Below are 15,805 nucleotides of genomic sequence, written 5' to 3'. Positions count from 1 at the left end.
CCGTTCATTTTCCCCCTCGTGTGTGTAGATCCTTTGCTCACACCTATACAAGCAACCCCCCAGGCCTGAAGAATAACATTTTCTAATGTTTCATTCCCAACCCCCATTCCAGTCCTAAAGTTGGAGAAATTCCAAGTGAACCATGGGGTCATGTTGGCCTCATAGGTGAGACTTCTTTATTATCATCCTATGATGATTTAATTATAACATTTGAAGAATAAAGGCCGTGTCTTCCCACAAACATTAAGTTTACATGTGAAACGTTCATCAATAGAAGGACAGAGAAGTGAAGGAAAAGTTCAAGGAGGTTAAAGCAATTCCTGTTTTAATTATTTCGTGGACTTTTTTGCTCTGGTAGAGATGGGAAAGTCAACTCTGATCTCTTACTGTCTTTGACTTGTGATTACCTTAGGGATATGACTAGTTTCATGTTCTCTCTTGGTTCCATGTTTTGTTTTTATTGAAGATGGTGTATTTAAAATTACCTTGATGTTTAGGTCATCCTTTGACTAATTATCTTCTCTTTTCGGCCGTGCCAGCTGCCTGTGGAAGTTCCCGGGCCAGGGACTGAACCCATGCCACAGCTGTAACCAGAGCCACAGCAGTGACAACACTGGATCCTCAACCCACTCAGCCATGAGGGAACTCCACTCCATTTGATTAATTTAACCCAATAATACTATTAAAACGCTTTTTAAAAAATACATACCAAGAGAAATATGTTTTTAGTCTTTATTTTTATATAATCAATTTAATACAAGAATACTCTCTGAACATACAAGTAGGTTAAGATTTAAATTTTCAAAAAGTTATTAAAAAATAAATCGAAGTTTTCAAGCTCAAATATGTATGTAATATTTTTAACTTAATTATCACACAACAATGAAAAGCCATATGGATTTTTATTCACTTGGAAATAGCACAAGAAGGTACTTTGCTTTTATACTGCTTTTCAACTTTTATTACCAGTGAATGATGACTGTATAGTCACAAAACCTTAGTCTCCTGTGTCCAGAAATTTCTTTTAGATCATTTAAACCAATTTCCAAAATTTTATTAATAAGAGAAACTAGGACTGGACAGGTTAAGTAATTTAATTGGGAATATAAAGTAACCTTTTAATAGATTCACCTGCATGTCAAATTTGCACAGCTTTTGCACTTACAGAGTTAAGAAGTTTCTTTTGCAAGGAAAAGTCATTGATTCTTTCTCAGGATACTTTGCCCACTGACATAAATAACTCTTCTGGTGGAGCACAATTCATCTATCTGTGCCCTGAACAAGTTGATGCTCTAGACTATCAGATGAGTTATTTTAAATGAGCCAGTTATACATATGTAACATCTCACTTTTTAAATGGAAAAAACCCTTTGTGTTGATTTATGAGTTAAAGGTTGAATGTGGGTGTCATTTTATACATCTATATCTATGTCCAAAGCTTTATCTGCATATATGTACATATGTATTTGTATGTATGTATGCAAGGCATTGCCAAGCACAAGCTCGATTAGTGTGACTGAAACATCATCATTAATATGACCATACCTTGCCTTTTCAGCCATGAAGGAAATATTAGCATTTTGCTCTCCCCTTAATTTATTCAAAACAGTGAAAATAGACTCAGAAGTTAAGAATGAGAAGAGAATTTAGATTTTTATCTAGCTGTTACAAGCTTTTCATTTGAGAGCACAATCATTAAAACACAAAAGAAGAGAGTAAGTCAGTCTTAGAGAACTCGCCAACTAAGGCTTTGAATAAGAATTCCAAGTCATTTGATTACAAAAATCAGGCTCACAAATAAAAGCATGAAAGAAACGATTTGCCACTGGACTTATTATGATGAAATTTTCATCCTGATATTAGACAACTTTGGAAGATACACAATCTATTGGTTATTTAATTTTTTCATTGTTTACTATAGTTGATTTACAATGTCCTGTCGATTTCTGCTGTACAGTAAAGTGACCCAGTTATACCTATATATATATATATACATTCTTTTCCTCATAATATCTTCCCTCATGTTCCATCATAAGCATACTGGATTTTTTACATGTTCCTTTTTCACTTGACTGAAATTTAGATGTTTATTTTTCACTTAACTGAAGTCTTGTGTCTTTGAATTCTTCCATAACTTTGTTTGGTGAGCAGATTCTCATCAATCAGGATGCTGCAGAAGGATTGTAAAGGGAAAAAAAGTAGTGTAAAGCATAGTTATATTTAAATACAACAGAATACTAATGCATAAAATAAATTCAGCATTCTACATTCTTATGGAGTTGTTCTTGAATACAATTGTTAGGAAATGAAAAACATTTATTTTCAAATTAGCTCTATTAGAGGTATGTGTAAGTGAAACAGAATTTCTTAGACAATCTATCCTAAAAGACTTTGGTAAGGAATAAACATAATTTCTCTGTTCCTAGTTTCTGCAGAGATGAGAAACTAAGAGAGAAATTATGTAGGGGTGGAATATAGCAGGAAGTCAGTGAATGATAAGTGAGCTGAATTATATATGTGTGTTTGAATTTAAGACAAGCTTCGTCATCTGTAGTCTGTTTTAGAAGTAACTTTTTTTCCTTAGACATGAGCAAAGGCAAGTCCATATAGAAACTCTGCTAAATTCCTCTCTGATTCTAGCATGTGGTAGAAAAGGTTGGTTCCCCCCACCCCACCACCCCCACCAGCACCACCAACACCAAATCCGATGTTCCACCTTTCTTTGCTGGTAGTTTGGATTTATGTTATTTTCGGAGAGTATGGGAAAGGGATGGGAAGAACGTTTCTGTTATAGAAGCAGATGTTTTCCACAATTTTCTTCTGCTGGGGAATCATAGGAACTGTGCATTCTAAAATTCCCCCAGAAGAAGTGCGCTGGCGGGGCTCACATGTGGCTGCCACTGTGGGCAGCTAACTCAGATTCACTTACTCTCATTTCCCACCAATAATCAACCATGTGCGAGTTCCAGGATGCTAAAGCAATTAGTTCTTTATCGCCTAACATCTTTAGTTCTCGTTGAGATGGCAGGATCACTCAAATTTATCACTGCCTTTTGACTTGTAAATTACTTTAGAGCAGTATTCTACAAAAATAGGTCTCAAGCGTTTTTTAGGACGCTGACGTGTTTCTCAAATTTTCCTGTGAAGTGAAGTCAGATTTTATAATTCATTTTGTTAGAGCAGGCAGAGTGCTAGATGTGAACAGAGAGAGGGGGCATGGGCCAAAGGGCAGGAAAACCATACATTTTGGAAACAATGGAGGTCCTTGGGCAGGCAAAGAAAAGCAGGAAGCTCTGGACTAACAAGAAACCACATATTTTGGGGGTGACAGGGTCTTAGAGGCAGACAACGAAAGGTGGGACACTGTGGTTTCTGAATGTCACAAAGAAACTCAGGGCAGCTACTCACCTGAGTCTACCCCCTCACCCCTTGAGCGCGTACCTATTGCTTAAAAAATCCTTGCCTTAATTTCTTGACCTCTGTGTCTCCTCTCTAGATTCTTTCTGCGACAAGACAAGAACCTTCTCTCCAGTTACAATATCGCTAACTTACTAAGCCATATTTAATAACTTCATATGCACAAATATGGGGACTAAAAAGAGCCTCAAATCGGGTTCATCTGCCTTTCCACTGCCTTTATGTGTATTAGAAGTGAATGAGAAATGAATTTGAGAATGGAAGCATTAATCTTGCTAACATGGAAATGCACCCAACTCCTTGAGTACACCATACTCTGTCTTTTATACTTTTTTTTTTTTTTTGGTCATTTTGCCATTTCTTGGGCCGCTCCTGCGGCATATGGAGGTTCCCAGGCTAGGGGTCCAATCGGCGCTTTAGCCGCCGGCCTACACCGGAGCCACAGCAACGCGGGATCCGAGCCGCGTCTGCAACCTACACCACAGCTCACGGCAATGCCGGATCCTTAACCCATTGAGCAAGGCCAGGGACCGAACCTGCAACCTCATGGTTCTTAGTCAGATTCGTTAACCACTGAGCCACGATGGGAACTCCCTGTCTTTTACGATTTTGCATAAAAGCCTGCCCTTTTGCTTGGAACTGACTTTCCCCCAGAAATGTCCGTCTGTCCTTTAAGACTGACCTTAGGTGATTTTATCTCTGGAAGCCTTTGCTACTGACCCCAGTCCTCTCTAGATGCTAATGCCTCTGCTAACTTAAAACCTGTCCCTGCAATGGCTACAGTCTGTCTGTTGCCTCAACAAGACTCTCAGCTTCTAAAGTACAGAGATTCCTATTACTACATTTAATGTCACTGCAGTGCCCAGCCCACGGTAAGCATTTGGTAAATGTTGGTCGCACTTAAATTAATGAGGATATTTTAATGCACTTTGATGGATATTGTTTTCAACTTTTGTGGGCTTTTCCACAGAGAGGCTCAAGATTGTATGAAGAATAAAAAAAAGAAGCAGACAAAACACTAAAACACTAAATATGTCACCAAAATAAATCAATAGTTATAAACATATAGAAATTTAAGTTTAAAATAATGAGGCTTTAGGGAGTTCCTGCTGTGGCACAGTGGGTTAAGAATCTGACTGCAGCGTCTTGGGTTACTGTGAAAGTGAGGGTTCAATCCCTGGCCTGGCACAGTGGGTTAAAGGAGCTGGCATTGCCACAGCTGTAGCGCAGGATGCAGCTGTGGCTCAGATTCGGTCTCTGGCCCAGGAACTTCCATATGCTGTGGGTACAGCCATAAAATTAAAAAAAAAAAAAAAAAAGGCTTTGGCTGGTAATTGCTCCATCTTAAAAACAACTTCAGGGAGTTCCTGTTGTGGCGCAGTGGAAATGAATCCGACTAGTATCCATGAGGATGCAGGTTCTATCCCTGGCCTCACTCAGTGGGTTAAGGATCCGGTATTGCCGTGAGCTGTGGTGTAGGTTGAAGATGTGGCTTGGATCCGGCATTCCTGTGGCTGTGGTGCAGGGCAGTGGCTACAGCTCTGATTTGACCCCTAGCCTGGGAACCTCCATATGCCACGGGTGCAGCCCTAAAAAGCAAAAATCAATCGATAAAAAAACCTTCAAAACACTTTTTTTTGAAACAGTGCAGAATGTAGGTAAAATAAATAAGGATATTTGTTCAAGCTGCAAGTCCTATAACAAAGTAACCTTAGTAAATGAGGTGAATCTTATACATAACTCAAAACTTTTGTTGTTTTAAGTATCTGCAGATTGTTTTTTTTTTAATCCTTTGACCTAAGAATTACAGATATACCATTTACTCTATAGAGCATGAACTTCCTAGGACTAAACAACTACGTAACAATCATTGTAAGCTTTAAGAACCTACAAGAAAATATGATGTGCTTAGCTCTGCACATAGGTTATGTTAACTGGGATGGATCTTTCAAACTCTATTTTTATGATCCCAAAGCCTGGAAAACCCTAGCAGGCCCTTTGAAGATAGGTGTAGGTTTAAAACTGGAATCTGGAAATTTATCTGTCATGATTTTTTACTAATTTTTACTTCCATCAATTTTGTAGAAGGCAGAAGGAATTCCCTTTTGCTTGAACATTTAAAGCCCATTCCACAGAGTCTTGTTTTTAGTGGAAATCTCCTAGACTAGACATCACCTGGGCATAGGCCTCAGGCAAATTTTAATAGAGCTTAACCTGCTGTGCCACAAAACTCTAGAGTTTACCTTTTTTTTTTTTTTTTTGCAGGAGGGTACTAATATCTGATTGGGTTTTTTGTTTGTTTTGGTTTGGTTTTTGATTTGCAAATTTTTTTGACATATAGTTGATTTATAATGCTGTGTTGGCTTCAGGTGTACAGTATAGTGATTCAGTTATACATATATTTCTATTCTTTTTCAGATTCTTTTCCCTTATAAGTTATTAAAGAATATTGAGTATAAATCCCTGTGCTAGAGAGTAGGCTCTCTATCTGGATGTTTTTAGATGTAAAAAAATCTCTCACTCTTTAAGGTTGGCAAAGAGTGCTCTTTTTGAAAAACATTATGAGTCAGTACTAATCTGGATGAACAAAATACACCTGACACTTAGCACCTGGGGGTGGAAATGAAAATGGAACCAAGTGACCAGCCATTTTTGCAGAGGTCATTTGGGAATGCAGCCTGCAATATTTATAATAGCTATCAGGCACAGGCACTTACTACGGGCAAGAATTCTAGATGGTTTACTTGTGGTAGTTCATTTAATCCTCGTGAAATTCTACAAAGTGAACGCCATAATTATGGCCATATTAAACTGTCTCCACATTGGCTGTCATTATCTCCATATGAAGAGCTGGCTCAGTGTTACACAGCTGATAAGTTGGAGTATGGATTGTGGGGTGAGGGGATGTGCTTGGGTTATGGGATGGAAATCCTGTGAAATTGGATTGTTATGACTATTATACAACTACAGATGTGATAAACTCATTTGAGTAGTAAAATATGTGTGTGTGTGTGTGTGTGTGTGTGTGTGTGTGTGTGTGTGTGTGTGTGTGTTGGAGTATGGATTCAAATCCGGGTCTGGCTCCAGATCTGGGGCTATTCAACTAAAGCCACTGCAGGCTCTCTTACACACCACTTTGCAGTTTGGAAAATAAGAAGTACACACAAGAACTTGTCTTTGTTTTACATAATAGTATTTGTTTTACTTTTTTTTTTAAAAGATAGTTTATGCCTAGAATTTCATTATGCTGCAGATAAACATTCACATTTAAAAAAAATCTTACAAAGAAGACATCGATGCAGTAGATTATAAATGAATCCTAACTGAGCTCACTTCCCAAAGCAGAAGTCAGTCATTACTTTATCTCCCATCTAAAAAGGCAGATGGCAATAAAAATATTATCACCAACCTGGCTTTTCTATTTCTACAGAAGTTAAAGGAGGATCCTCTGTGTCTTGTGGTTCAGAAGGATCTGCTGTGTCTTGTGGGCTAATGTCAGGTGAGTCTTGAGGTTTTGCCACGGGCAAAGGTTTCTACGAATAAAAACCAGAAAAAATGTTAATGCCACAGTTTTCTAAACTTTGACACAATAAAGAAAAACCCTTCAGATTAAAAAATTTTTTTTTGGCTAAAGTCTGTTTTCTTCTGATGAAAATTCACTTTGTGGAGTTCTTTGGTGGGATAAGTCGCCTATTTCATAGATATTTACAAACTTTGATTTAAATGAGTATTTGCGATTTCCGAGGGGAATGATTACCCCAAATCTGGAAATCATATTTCCCCACTGTAATGAAAAGCTGAAATGGAAAATTTTTTTTTAATTTTTAAAAAAGAGACAAGTTCTCTTAGCCATATTGGACACAACTCTTCTTCCATATTGAAGATTTTCTCTGAATTTTGCCAACTAAGGATATCATCGGCATTTTGAGATTTTTTTTTCAGATCGACCAAAAGAGAAGACAACTAAGTCTGGCATATATGCCCAAGCACATGGAGATGACTTTCTACCCAGCATTTAACCTGCAGACCCATCATCTTCCGTTTGAGTCCTTACAAAAATCTCTCCTAATAAAGCAGATATTCTTAATTACTTTACTTTTCCTACGGAAGTATTATTTCTAGAAGATCCATGTACATGGAGTAATGTTAGTCAACCACAGGTTCGGATGATTATAAAAGTCACTTCATAGAAATAGTTAAAAAAGGAAAGGACAAAGGAAATTTATGTAGATTTACTATCAATCTTGTTACCGCCCTGCCATTGCAGTATTGCTCTCCCTCTAAACAAGCTTTTTAAAGAGAATATATACAGTGGCTATGGTAGGAAGGTCATAAAGACAGATCAAGAACAGAGGGCAAATGAGAACATAACTGCACCATTCTTTTGTGACTAGGCACTTAAGGATCTGTGATTACAGTTCCAGTTGCTAACATCTTAAACACACGCACATGGAGTTCCCGTCGTGCTGCAGTGGTTAACGAATCCGACTGGGAACCATGAGGTTGTGGGTTCGATCCCTGCCCTTGCTCAGTGGGTTGGGGATCCAGCCTTGCCGTGAGCTGTGGTGTGGGTCGCAGACATGGCTCGGATCCCACGTTGCTGTGGCTCTGGGGTAGGCTGGTGGCTACAGCTTCGATTAGACCCCTAGGCTGGGAACCTCCATATGCCGTGGGAGCGGCTCAGGAAAAGGCAAAAAGACTAAATAAGTAAATAAATAAATAAACACATGCACAAATGTGTCTGAACTGTCTTACATAAAAGGTTATAGTAAAGGCTATGTGCTTTGGAATGTTGTGTCATACAGACTTAAAATTAGCTTTCGTGATGAAAAAAAATCACTCATCCAGGAAAATTCACAGGTGGGGTTTAAAAACATCTGCCTCAGGAAATATGAGAATGAAAAAAAGCAAAACATTTTAAATGTATAAATATGTCATGTTACTTTAAATGTTTTTCATACACATATTAAACTAGATACTATAATTAGAAATTCAACTAATTCATCCATATCTTTCAAAATATCTTAGATCAAGTGAGACAAAACTTTGGAGGCTCTTTCATTGGAAAATGGGGATAGATTTATATTTGGAATTTCTTTATATGGCAAATGCAAAAAAAAAAAATCTACTAGAGTAACTCAGTGACTTCTGTGTGTGCATAGATAAAGATGGCATTTTATGAGTCTAGTTGAACCCAGGGGAATAAACTCTCCTAGAGCTATTCACACCAGCACTTACAGCAAAATTAAACACTGAATCCTCACCTTTATCATTCGGCCAATAAGATAAGCAATTAAGAAGATAATTAGAAGGATGCCAGCCATCACCGCAAAAATAATGCCTGTTATTTCTATGGGAGAAAAAGAAAGCATCAAATTACAAAAGTGTGAAGTAAATGACCACGTAGCAATTGAAAAATAAAGCAGGGAAAATCAGGGTAATGTCCCTTTGCTTTTTTACAGAAAGTACACTAATAAACTTTTACAGATATTGTTATCCTTTCAAAAATTAGATTCTTCACAGTAACCTTGTGGGAACTGGGACTTTGGTAAAATCTTTTGTCCAAGGTCACACAACTAATGACAGAACCAAGACCCATAGGTTTCAACTCCAAGTCCAGTGTTTTTGTTTTTTGGTCGTATCGGTGGCATATGGAAGTTCCCTGGCCAGGGACTGAACCCACGCCACAGCAATGACTCAACTGCTGAAATGACAATGCCAAATCCTTAACCCACAGCACCACAAGGGAACTCCTAAGTCCAGTGTTCTTTACATGGTCTCACAGGTGTAACTGTGGACAAGAGCTATATGTGGACCTTCTACCCCCAAACGGGAAAAAAACCATAGGCTCCTTATGGTTCTTTATCCCATATGAACACAGTGCCTTGATATGTTAAAAGAATATTGGACCGATCATAGAATCTGAAATTTGCAAGGAAACTGGTATAAGCAGTTTATAAATGAGGAAAAGAAGACAAATGAGTTTGAGTTACTTATACCAGGTAAGATAACTAGTTAGAAGTAGACTGTGACCTATCCAGATCACCTATATTTGAAGGCTCTGTTCCCTCTCCATTATCCTTATGCGTAGTCTATAATAAGATCATTAAAACTCTTTTTCGAACTTTTACATGTTAAGAGTGAAACAATTTAAATTCAAGGCACTCTCACTTATTCATAGCATCTTTGCTTCCAAATGAAGTAAACAGAGCTGAAGGCAAGACCTACAGGGAAAAGAGTATATTTATTGGGCTAATTTGTATTTAAAAGCCTTATTTATATTATTGATAAAAAAAAATAAATGTCCTTTCTGTTGTGAAGGACAGACACAGTGTGAAGGGAGGCTTAGAAACACAGAAGAGTAAAGAAACACATACATGAACCAGAGTGAGAGTTACAGCAGCACCAAAGCAGGGAAGCAACAGTTCCCAGATGGAGAGGGTTGGAAAAATAGCCCCAAGTGGTAGCATAGGACCAAAAAAGAATCAGGGTTGAGACACAAATGGCTCATACTTATTCTTGACATGGTGCCAATTAATTAGGTGCTTTTAAGTTCTTCATTTTTCTTTACAGTAGGAAAGGGAGAAGTTCAATGGTTTTATAAACTCTTATACTTTTTTCAAGTACCCTTGGTGGGTTAAAAAGCTGAAACATATCTAACTTAAGAAAAGTGAGGATCAAGTTATGTTTCCCAAACGTTGAAGGAAACTAGAAGTGCCTATTTTAATTTGTAAAAGAACATATTTTGTTTACCTGTACAATTCTGTGAGATTAAAGTCAATAACCTATACTCTTCTGGTTCTAAAATAAACGATTGATTATCAGTGGGGAGTGTTGAGGGGAAGGGGAGTAAGAGGCACAAACTATCACATAGGATAAGCTATGAGGATCTACTGCACAACATGAAGGATATGACCAATATTTTACAATAATTATAAATGGAGCGTAACTTAAAAATTGTGAATCACTGTGGGGTACACCTGTAACTTATATAATATTGTACAGAAAATATAATTCAATAAAAATAATACAAAAACAGCAAAAAAATAAACGTAAAAATAAAATTGATGACTATTTCTATAGGCATTTGAAACTAGCAAACATAGTTTAAAATGAAATGACCATTCCATGTTGCATATTAACATACCTGCATGTGAGAAATCCTGGTGATAGCTTTCTGGTACTCCTAAAAAGACTATTTCAACATAAAGGCAATATTTCAAAATAAAGTCAGAAAACATAAAGCATGTTAAAAAATACCATTTTGGAATTAGGCTGTCAAGTAGGTTTCTGTTTCTTAACTTGGGAGAGCTGTTGTTCAACTTTCAACGGAGAGCTAGTAAAACGTATGAGGTAATGGGTCAGTCTTAACGTGAGTATCTACTTTCCAGTATTGACTTTCAAGATCCAGCAAGTTTTCATGGATCAGAAATTAGCAAACCACCTCATGAGCTGAAGGGAAAGGTGTGAGAAAATGCTGGAAGAACCACCTATTGGCTTCCACAAGATGCAGAGCATTCTTAAAAAAAAACATAAATGTAAAAATGGTGAGAGCAGAGAGGAGATACATTGAGCCGTCACCCCCTATGGATATCAGTCCAACCCCCAAAGAAGCCATGTTGCTGTCAATTTTCCAGGTTTATGCCACAGCCACTCTCACAATCCAAACCCTTGCTGCATCTCAGCTGAGTTTTTGCCAGCAGTCCCCCTGGAGTCCTCTTCTGCAGAAGTTTCTAGTATGGTTGTCTTAATGCTTTGCTAGAATTAACCTCCCCCTTATTGGTCTACAGCCACCATTTCTTCTGCTGCTGTCTCTAAGTACCACCTTATGTCAGGAAGTCCCTTAACTATAGCCATACAATTTTCTGGAATTTAATAATTACAAATAACGTATTACACTTATATTGTATGACACAGACAAGGGCTTGGTTATATTGGTTATTCTTTAGCAGTTATGCATAAAGGCTAATTGAGGCTTGTCTTCTCTGTCTTTGTGGCAGTTGATAGTTGCTGGAGTGTATGACCTCTGGAATAAAACGGATAGGGTTTCAGCCACCTCTATGCCTCTTAGAGGGTGTGTGGTTTTGGAAAACTTATTTTTTTTTTTGGTGGGGGGGAGTGGTGCTTAACCCATGGCATATGGAAGTTCTCAGGCTAGGGGTCAAATCGGAGCTGCAGCTGGTGTCGAAAGACAATGCTGGATCCTTAACTCACTGAGCGAGGCCAGGGATCAAACCTGCATCCTCATGGATACTCGTCGGGTTCATTACCTTTAAGACACAATGAGAACTCCATAATGAGCCTTGTTTTAAAATTCAGAAGACACAGGCCCTTTGAGGAATACAGGGTTCAACTCACTCAGGGTCAGCATCTGGACAGGACCACGCTCTGGGCTGAATCCAACTGGGCTGGACCACAGGGCCTCCTCACCCCTCAACTACTAGATCCCTTTGAACTTGACCCCCATTTCAATCACATTTATTGTTTATGTGCTTTGCTGGATTGTTTTAATTTCTTTAACCTACAATATTATTTATATGAGACATTCCAAAAAATGAGAATTCCCCTAGAGGAAGGACTGTGTCTATTTTGCTTCCATTTCTCAGTCCTTGTCACATTCTCCTCACAGTGGCAGGACCCATAAAAAAGAGTTGCATCATAACGATGACCCTGGAGCAACTGTCTTAAAATAGGAACAAACCAGTTTTCTTTTGGGTGACAGCAGTAGTAGTTTTGACGGTCATCACGCCAGGGGAAGAAGTGGCTGAGGGTGTGCCAGCAGTGACAGTGGCATCTGTAGAAAAGAGAAGATGAGAAAGAGATCGAGAATGAGGCGATGAGTGGACAATAGAGCACATCACAAAGGACACAGTTACCCACATCTCTCCCAGGGACAGTAACAGAATTTCTATCTTGCAGGGCCTTGCAGATGAGGAAGGTGAGTCTTGATTTCTTCATCTGGAAAATGATAATACCTGCCTCAAAATGTCACGGTGAGGCCTTGGTTTAATATATACACTTGGGTCTGTATCCTACACACTCACATCATTTGGTACAGTACTTGGCACGTAATGAGTGTTAACATTCACGTTGGCTATGACTGTTGTTCTTACAAAGGGGGAGACTTGAAGCTACGTTTGCATAGCACCTTACATAACTTTGGAAAATCGTCCCTGTTAGAGAGATGGAGACTTAAGGCAATTATGCAAAGACTGAAGTACCGCCCTGTGCCTCCCTGGCTCCACCTCCTAGTACCACCCTGCTTCCCCAGTAAAAATTAAAACAATGACACTATTAAATTCCATTTTCTTCTAGCTTGAGAAAGGATGGGTCAATTCCAAGCTTCCCCACCCATATTTCTTTTCTCTCTTTCGAAAGTAGAATTTCAGAGTTGTAAGAGAACGTTAGGAAATGCTGGCTCTGGTTTAAAATTACTGGCTGAGGATCCAGATAAACGGGATAAAAACAAATTTTTTTTTTTGTCTTTTTGCCATTTCTTGGGCCGCTACCAAGGCATATGGAGGTTCCCTGGCTAGGGGTCGAATCGGAGCCATAGCTGCCGGCCTACGCCAGAGCCACAGCAACGCGGGATCCGAGCTGCGTCTGCAACCTACACCACAGCTCACGGCAACACCGATCATTAACCCGCTGAGCAAGGGCAGGGCTCGAATCCGCAACCTCATGGTTCCTATTCAGATTCGTTAACCACTGCGCCACGACGGGAACTCCTAAAAACAATTCTTGATCATGGTAACTTTACCTCAAACACATATGCACACAAATATGAATACAGGATGTGTCTTCTCACATATCTTTTAAAACATCAGTAAATACATAATAAATTGATTTTTATAATTGAACAATCATCATACATTTATTTTAAAATAATTTTTATAAATTTAAAATTGATAATTTATGGAGTTTCATAAATTAAGTTTTTTATTGCAAAAGCAATACAGAGTCAATAAATTAAAGTTGGGAAATACAAGAAAGGGCAAAGAAAAATACAAAAATCATCTGTCATTTTACCACCCAGCAACAGATACCTTAAACATTTTGTTTTTGGTACATAGCATTTTGAACTTTTAGCTATTGCATCTAAATGTGGAATCACTGTGTTTAAATATGTATAAACATGTAAACAATGTTTTAAAAATATATGCCATGAACATGTACCCTATATTTTGAATACTCTTGTATTATAGGAATTTTAATGGCTGCAAAAATTCCATTGTATAAATACCAGTTTATTTGTCAATCTCTGAGCATTTGTGTTATTTTTACTCTTAGAATTATAAATCTCCTGGGATAAACATCAATGCACCAAACTCTGTAGATGTATCTTTGCTCATTTCTTTGAGACATTACAGTGAAGGAATTGGTATACCCAAAAATGATGGCATGGGGATGGAAGGGCACCTGCAGACACTTCTCAGAGACAGTATCACCTTGGCTCCTCAGCTAAATGTTCAAGGTTTCCTGGAGAATACACAAAGACCTGAAAATGTCTTTGACACTTTGGAGTAGTCTACACAAGAGTACCAAGACTTGTGTCTTTCTACTGGCTGTCAGCTACTCAGTTGACCCTCAAGTTTTTCAGTTGACCCTCAATTTTTTCAGTCTCTAAACTGTCTGGAATATTTTCTCCCCTTTTATAAATCCTGTTTCCCTTTGTTCCTTGACTTGTCTTACCGCCTAGTTCATTACAAGTATGTAAACACTTGCCACACAAATTAGGCAAACAGTGTGACAAACAACCTGTACTTGAATCACTTAAGTTGTTCTTCAGTACTCAGGTGTAATGGTATAAAAGATAAGAACAAGTGTCTTTTTTTTTTGATCAAAGTGTAGTTGATGTACATTGTTTCAGGTGTATAGCACAGTAATGCACTTATGCATACATAGATATACTTTTTCAGGTGTTTTCCATTATGGGCTATTTTAAGATACTGAATATAGCTTCCTATCCAGTAGGTCCGGTTGTTTATTTTATACATAGCAGTGTATATTGGTGTTTTTATTTTTTTTATTTTGTTTTGTCTTTTGTCCTTTTAGGACTCACAGCATATGGAGGTTCCCAGGCTAGGGGTCCAGTTGGAGCTGTAGCTGGCAGCCTACACCAGAGCCACAGCAACGCGGTATCTGAGCCGCATCTGTGACCTACACCACAGCTCATGGCAACGCCAGATCCTTAACCCACTGAGCAAGGCCAGGGGTCAAACCCATATCCTCGTGGATGCTAGTTGGGTTCGTTAACCACTGAGCCACAATGGGAACTCCTCAAGGCCTCTGACCTTCCCTACTTAGATTTAGAATGAAAACTCCATGAAGTTCCCAGGGCTTGGCATGGTGTAGTAAAGACATGATGAAATCTTACGATCGACTGTTTAGAATCCAGATATGTTCCGTAGGCCTTGATGGTGTCAATGAAAAATGTTGCCTGCCATGTCAGTAAACAAAGGATATTGCAGCCACCAAGCCATCAGCCACTGCAGCTGCTCCAGACGGTGCAACCTGAGGGGATTCAGGATGGAGAAAAGCAGGCTACTGGCCCTGGATAATTGAGGTACAGATCAAAGGAATGGTTTTAGTGATCGCAGACTCTTGCATCGTCCCATATATGAATAAGTGCTAAATTCGTAAACTTGAGATAGCCGGTTTCCTTTAATCAACAGTAATCTTTTGATGTTCTAACAACCTAGCTTTTGTTGTAAAACTCCTGTGTATCCTGGCTCCTCCCTCACTTCTTTGGAACAGTCCCTCAGAGTGATCTGAGAGGCTGTCTTCTTGGCTTAATTCCTTGAGATTCCGCTGAATAATTCTCAACTTTTAGGCTGTGGGTTTTTTTGTTTGTTTGTTTGTCAACAATGTCTTGATCATTCATTTACAAGAGTGTTTTGGCATGTCTACTTTGTACTAGGAATACAGTGAATTAATAATTTATGGTCTTTCCATCAAGGAAATTCCAGCTTAGTAAAGAGAGACAAATATTTAATCTAAGTGTAATAAAGTGATTTGGGGGGATGGTGAAACTGGGGGCACAGGAGACAGTGGTCAATTCTATCTGAAAAGGGAGGAGGTGGAAAGACCTCATGGAGGGGTTCTCTGAACTCATCTTGAAGGAAGAGGATTTCACCTGTCTGACTATGTGGACATTTACGTACTGAAAGAGCAGTGTCAGCAGTGCCCTGGAACTTGAGACATCTTGGCAAGTTGGGGAAACTGTATTGCTGTGGCTGCAGCCTATGGTGTGAGAAGCAGAGGAAGCAGTGACACGCCATGTGTTGTGGGCCATGGCTTGGGATTTGGACGCTAAGGCAGTGGAAAGACTGTAAAGGGTTTGAATCAGATTTTCATTTTGAGACGGTCACTGTCAAATGAAGTGATG

At 38.7% G+C, this 15,805-nt stretch overlaps 1 protein-coding gene across 2 annotated transcripts in view; it reads right to left on the bottom strand.

The window, feature by feature from the left end:
* Nucleotides 1-786: 786 nt before the first annotated feature.
* GYPA (glycophorin A (MNS blood group)) overlaps nucleotides 787-15,805 on the bottom strand; it is a 29,668-nt gene continuing 14,649 nt past the window's right edge. For both annotated transcript variants that reach the window (XM_047799661.1, XM_047799662.1), the window contains 5 exons: nucleotides 12,119-12,211; nucleotides 10,565-10,612; nucleotides 8,682-8,767; nucleotides 6,827-6,950; nucleotides 787-2,170 (listed from right to left, as the gene is read on the bottom strand). In XM_047799661.1, coding sequence (XP_047655617.1) covers nucleotides 2,163-2,170; nucleotides 6,827-6,950; nucleotides 8,682-8,767; nucleotides 10,565-10,612; nucleotides 12,119-12,211 — 359 coding nt within the window. In that variant the 3' untranslated portion in view covers nucleotides 787-2,162. The remainder of the gene's footprint in view (nucleotides 2,171-6,826; nucleotides 6,951-8,681; nucleotides 8,768-10,564; nucleotides 10,613-12,118; nucleotides 12,212-15,805) is intronic.

Source organism: Phacochoerus africanus, chromosome 10 (genome assembly GCF_016906955.1).
Source record: "Phacochoerus africanus isolate WHEZ1 chromosome 10, ROS_Pafr_v1, whole genome shotgun sequence".
Lineage (NCBI taxonomy): Eukaryota > Metazoa > Chordata > Mammalia > Artiodactyla > Suidae > Phacochoerus > Phacochoerus africanus.
Note: the sequence above shows the minus strand (reverse complement) of the source record. Positions and strands in the feature narration are given on the sequence as shown.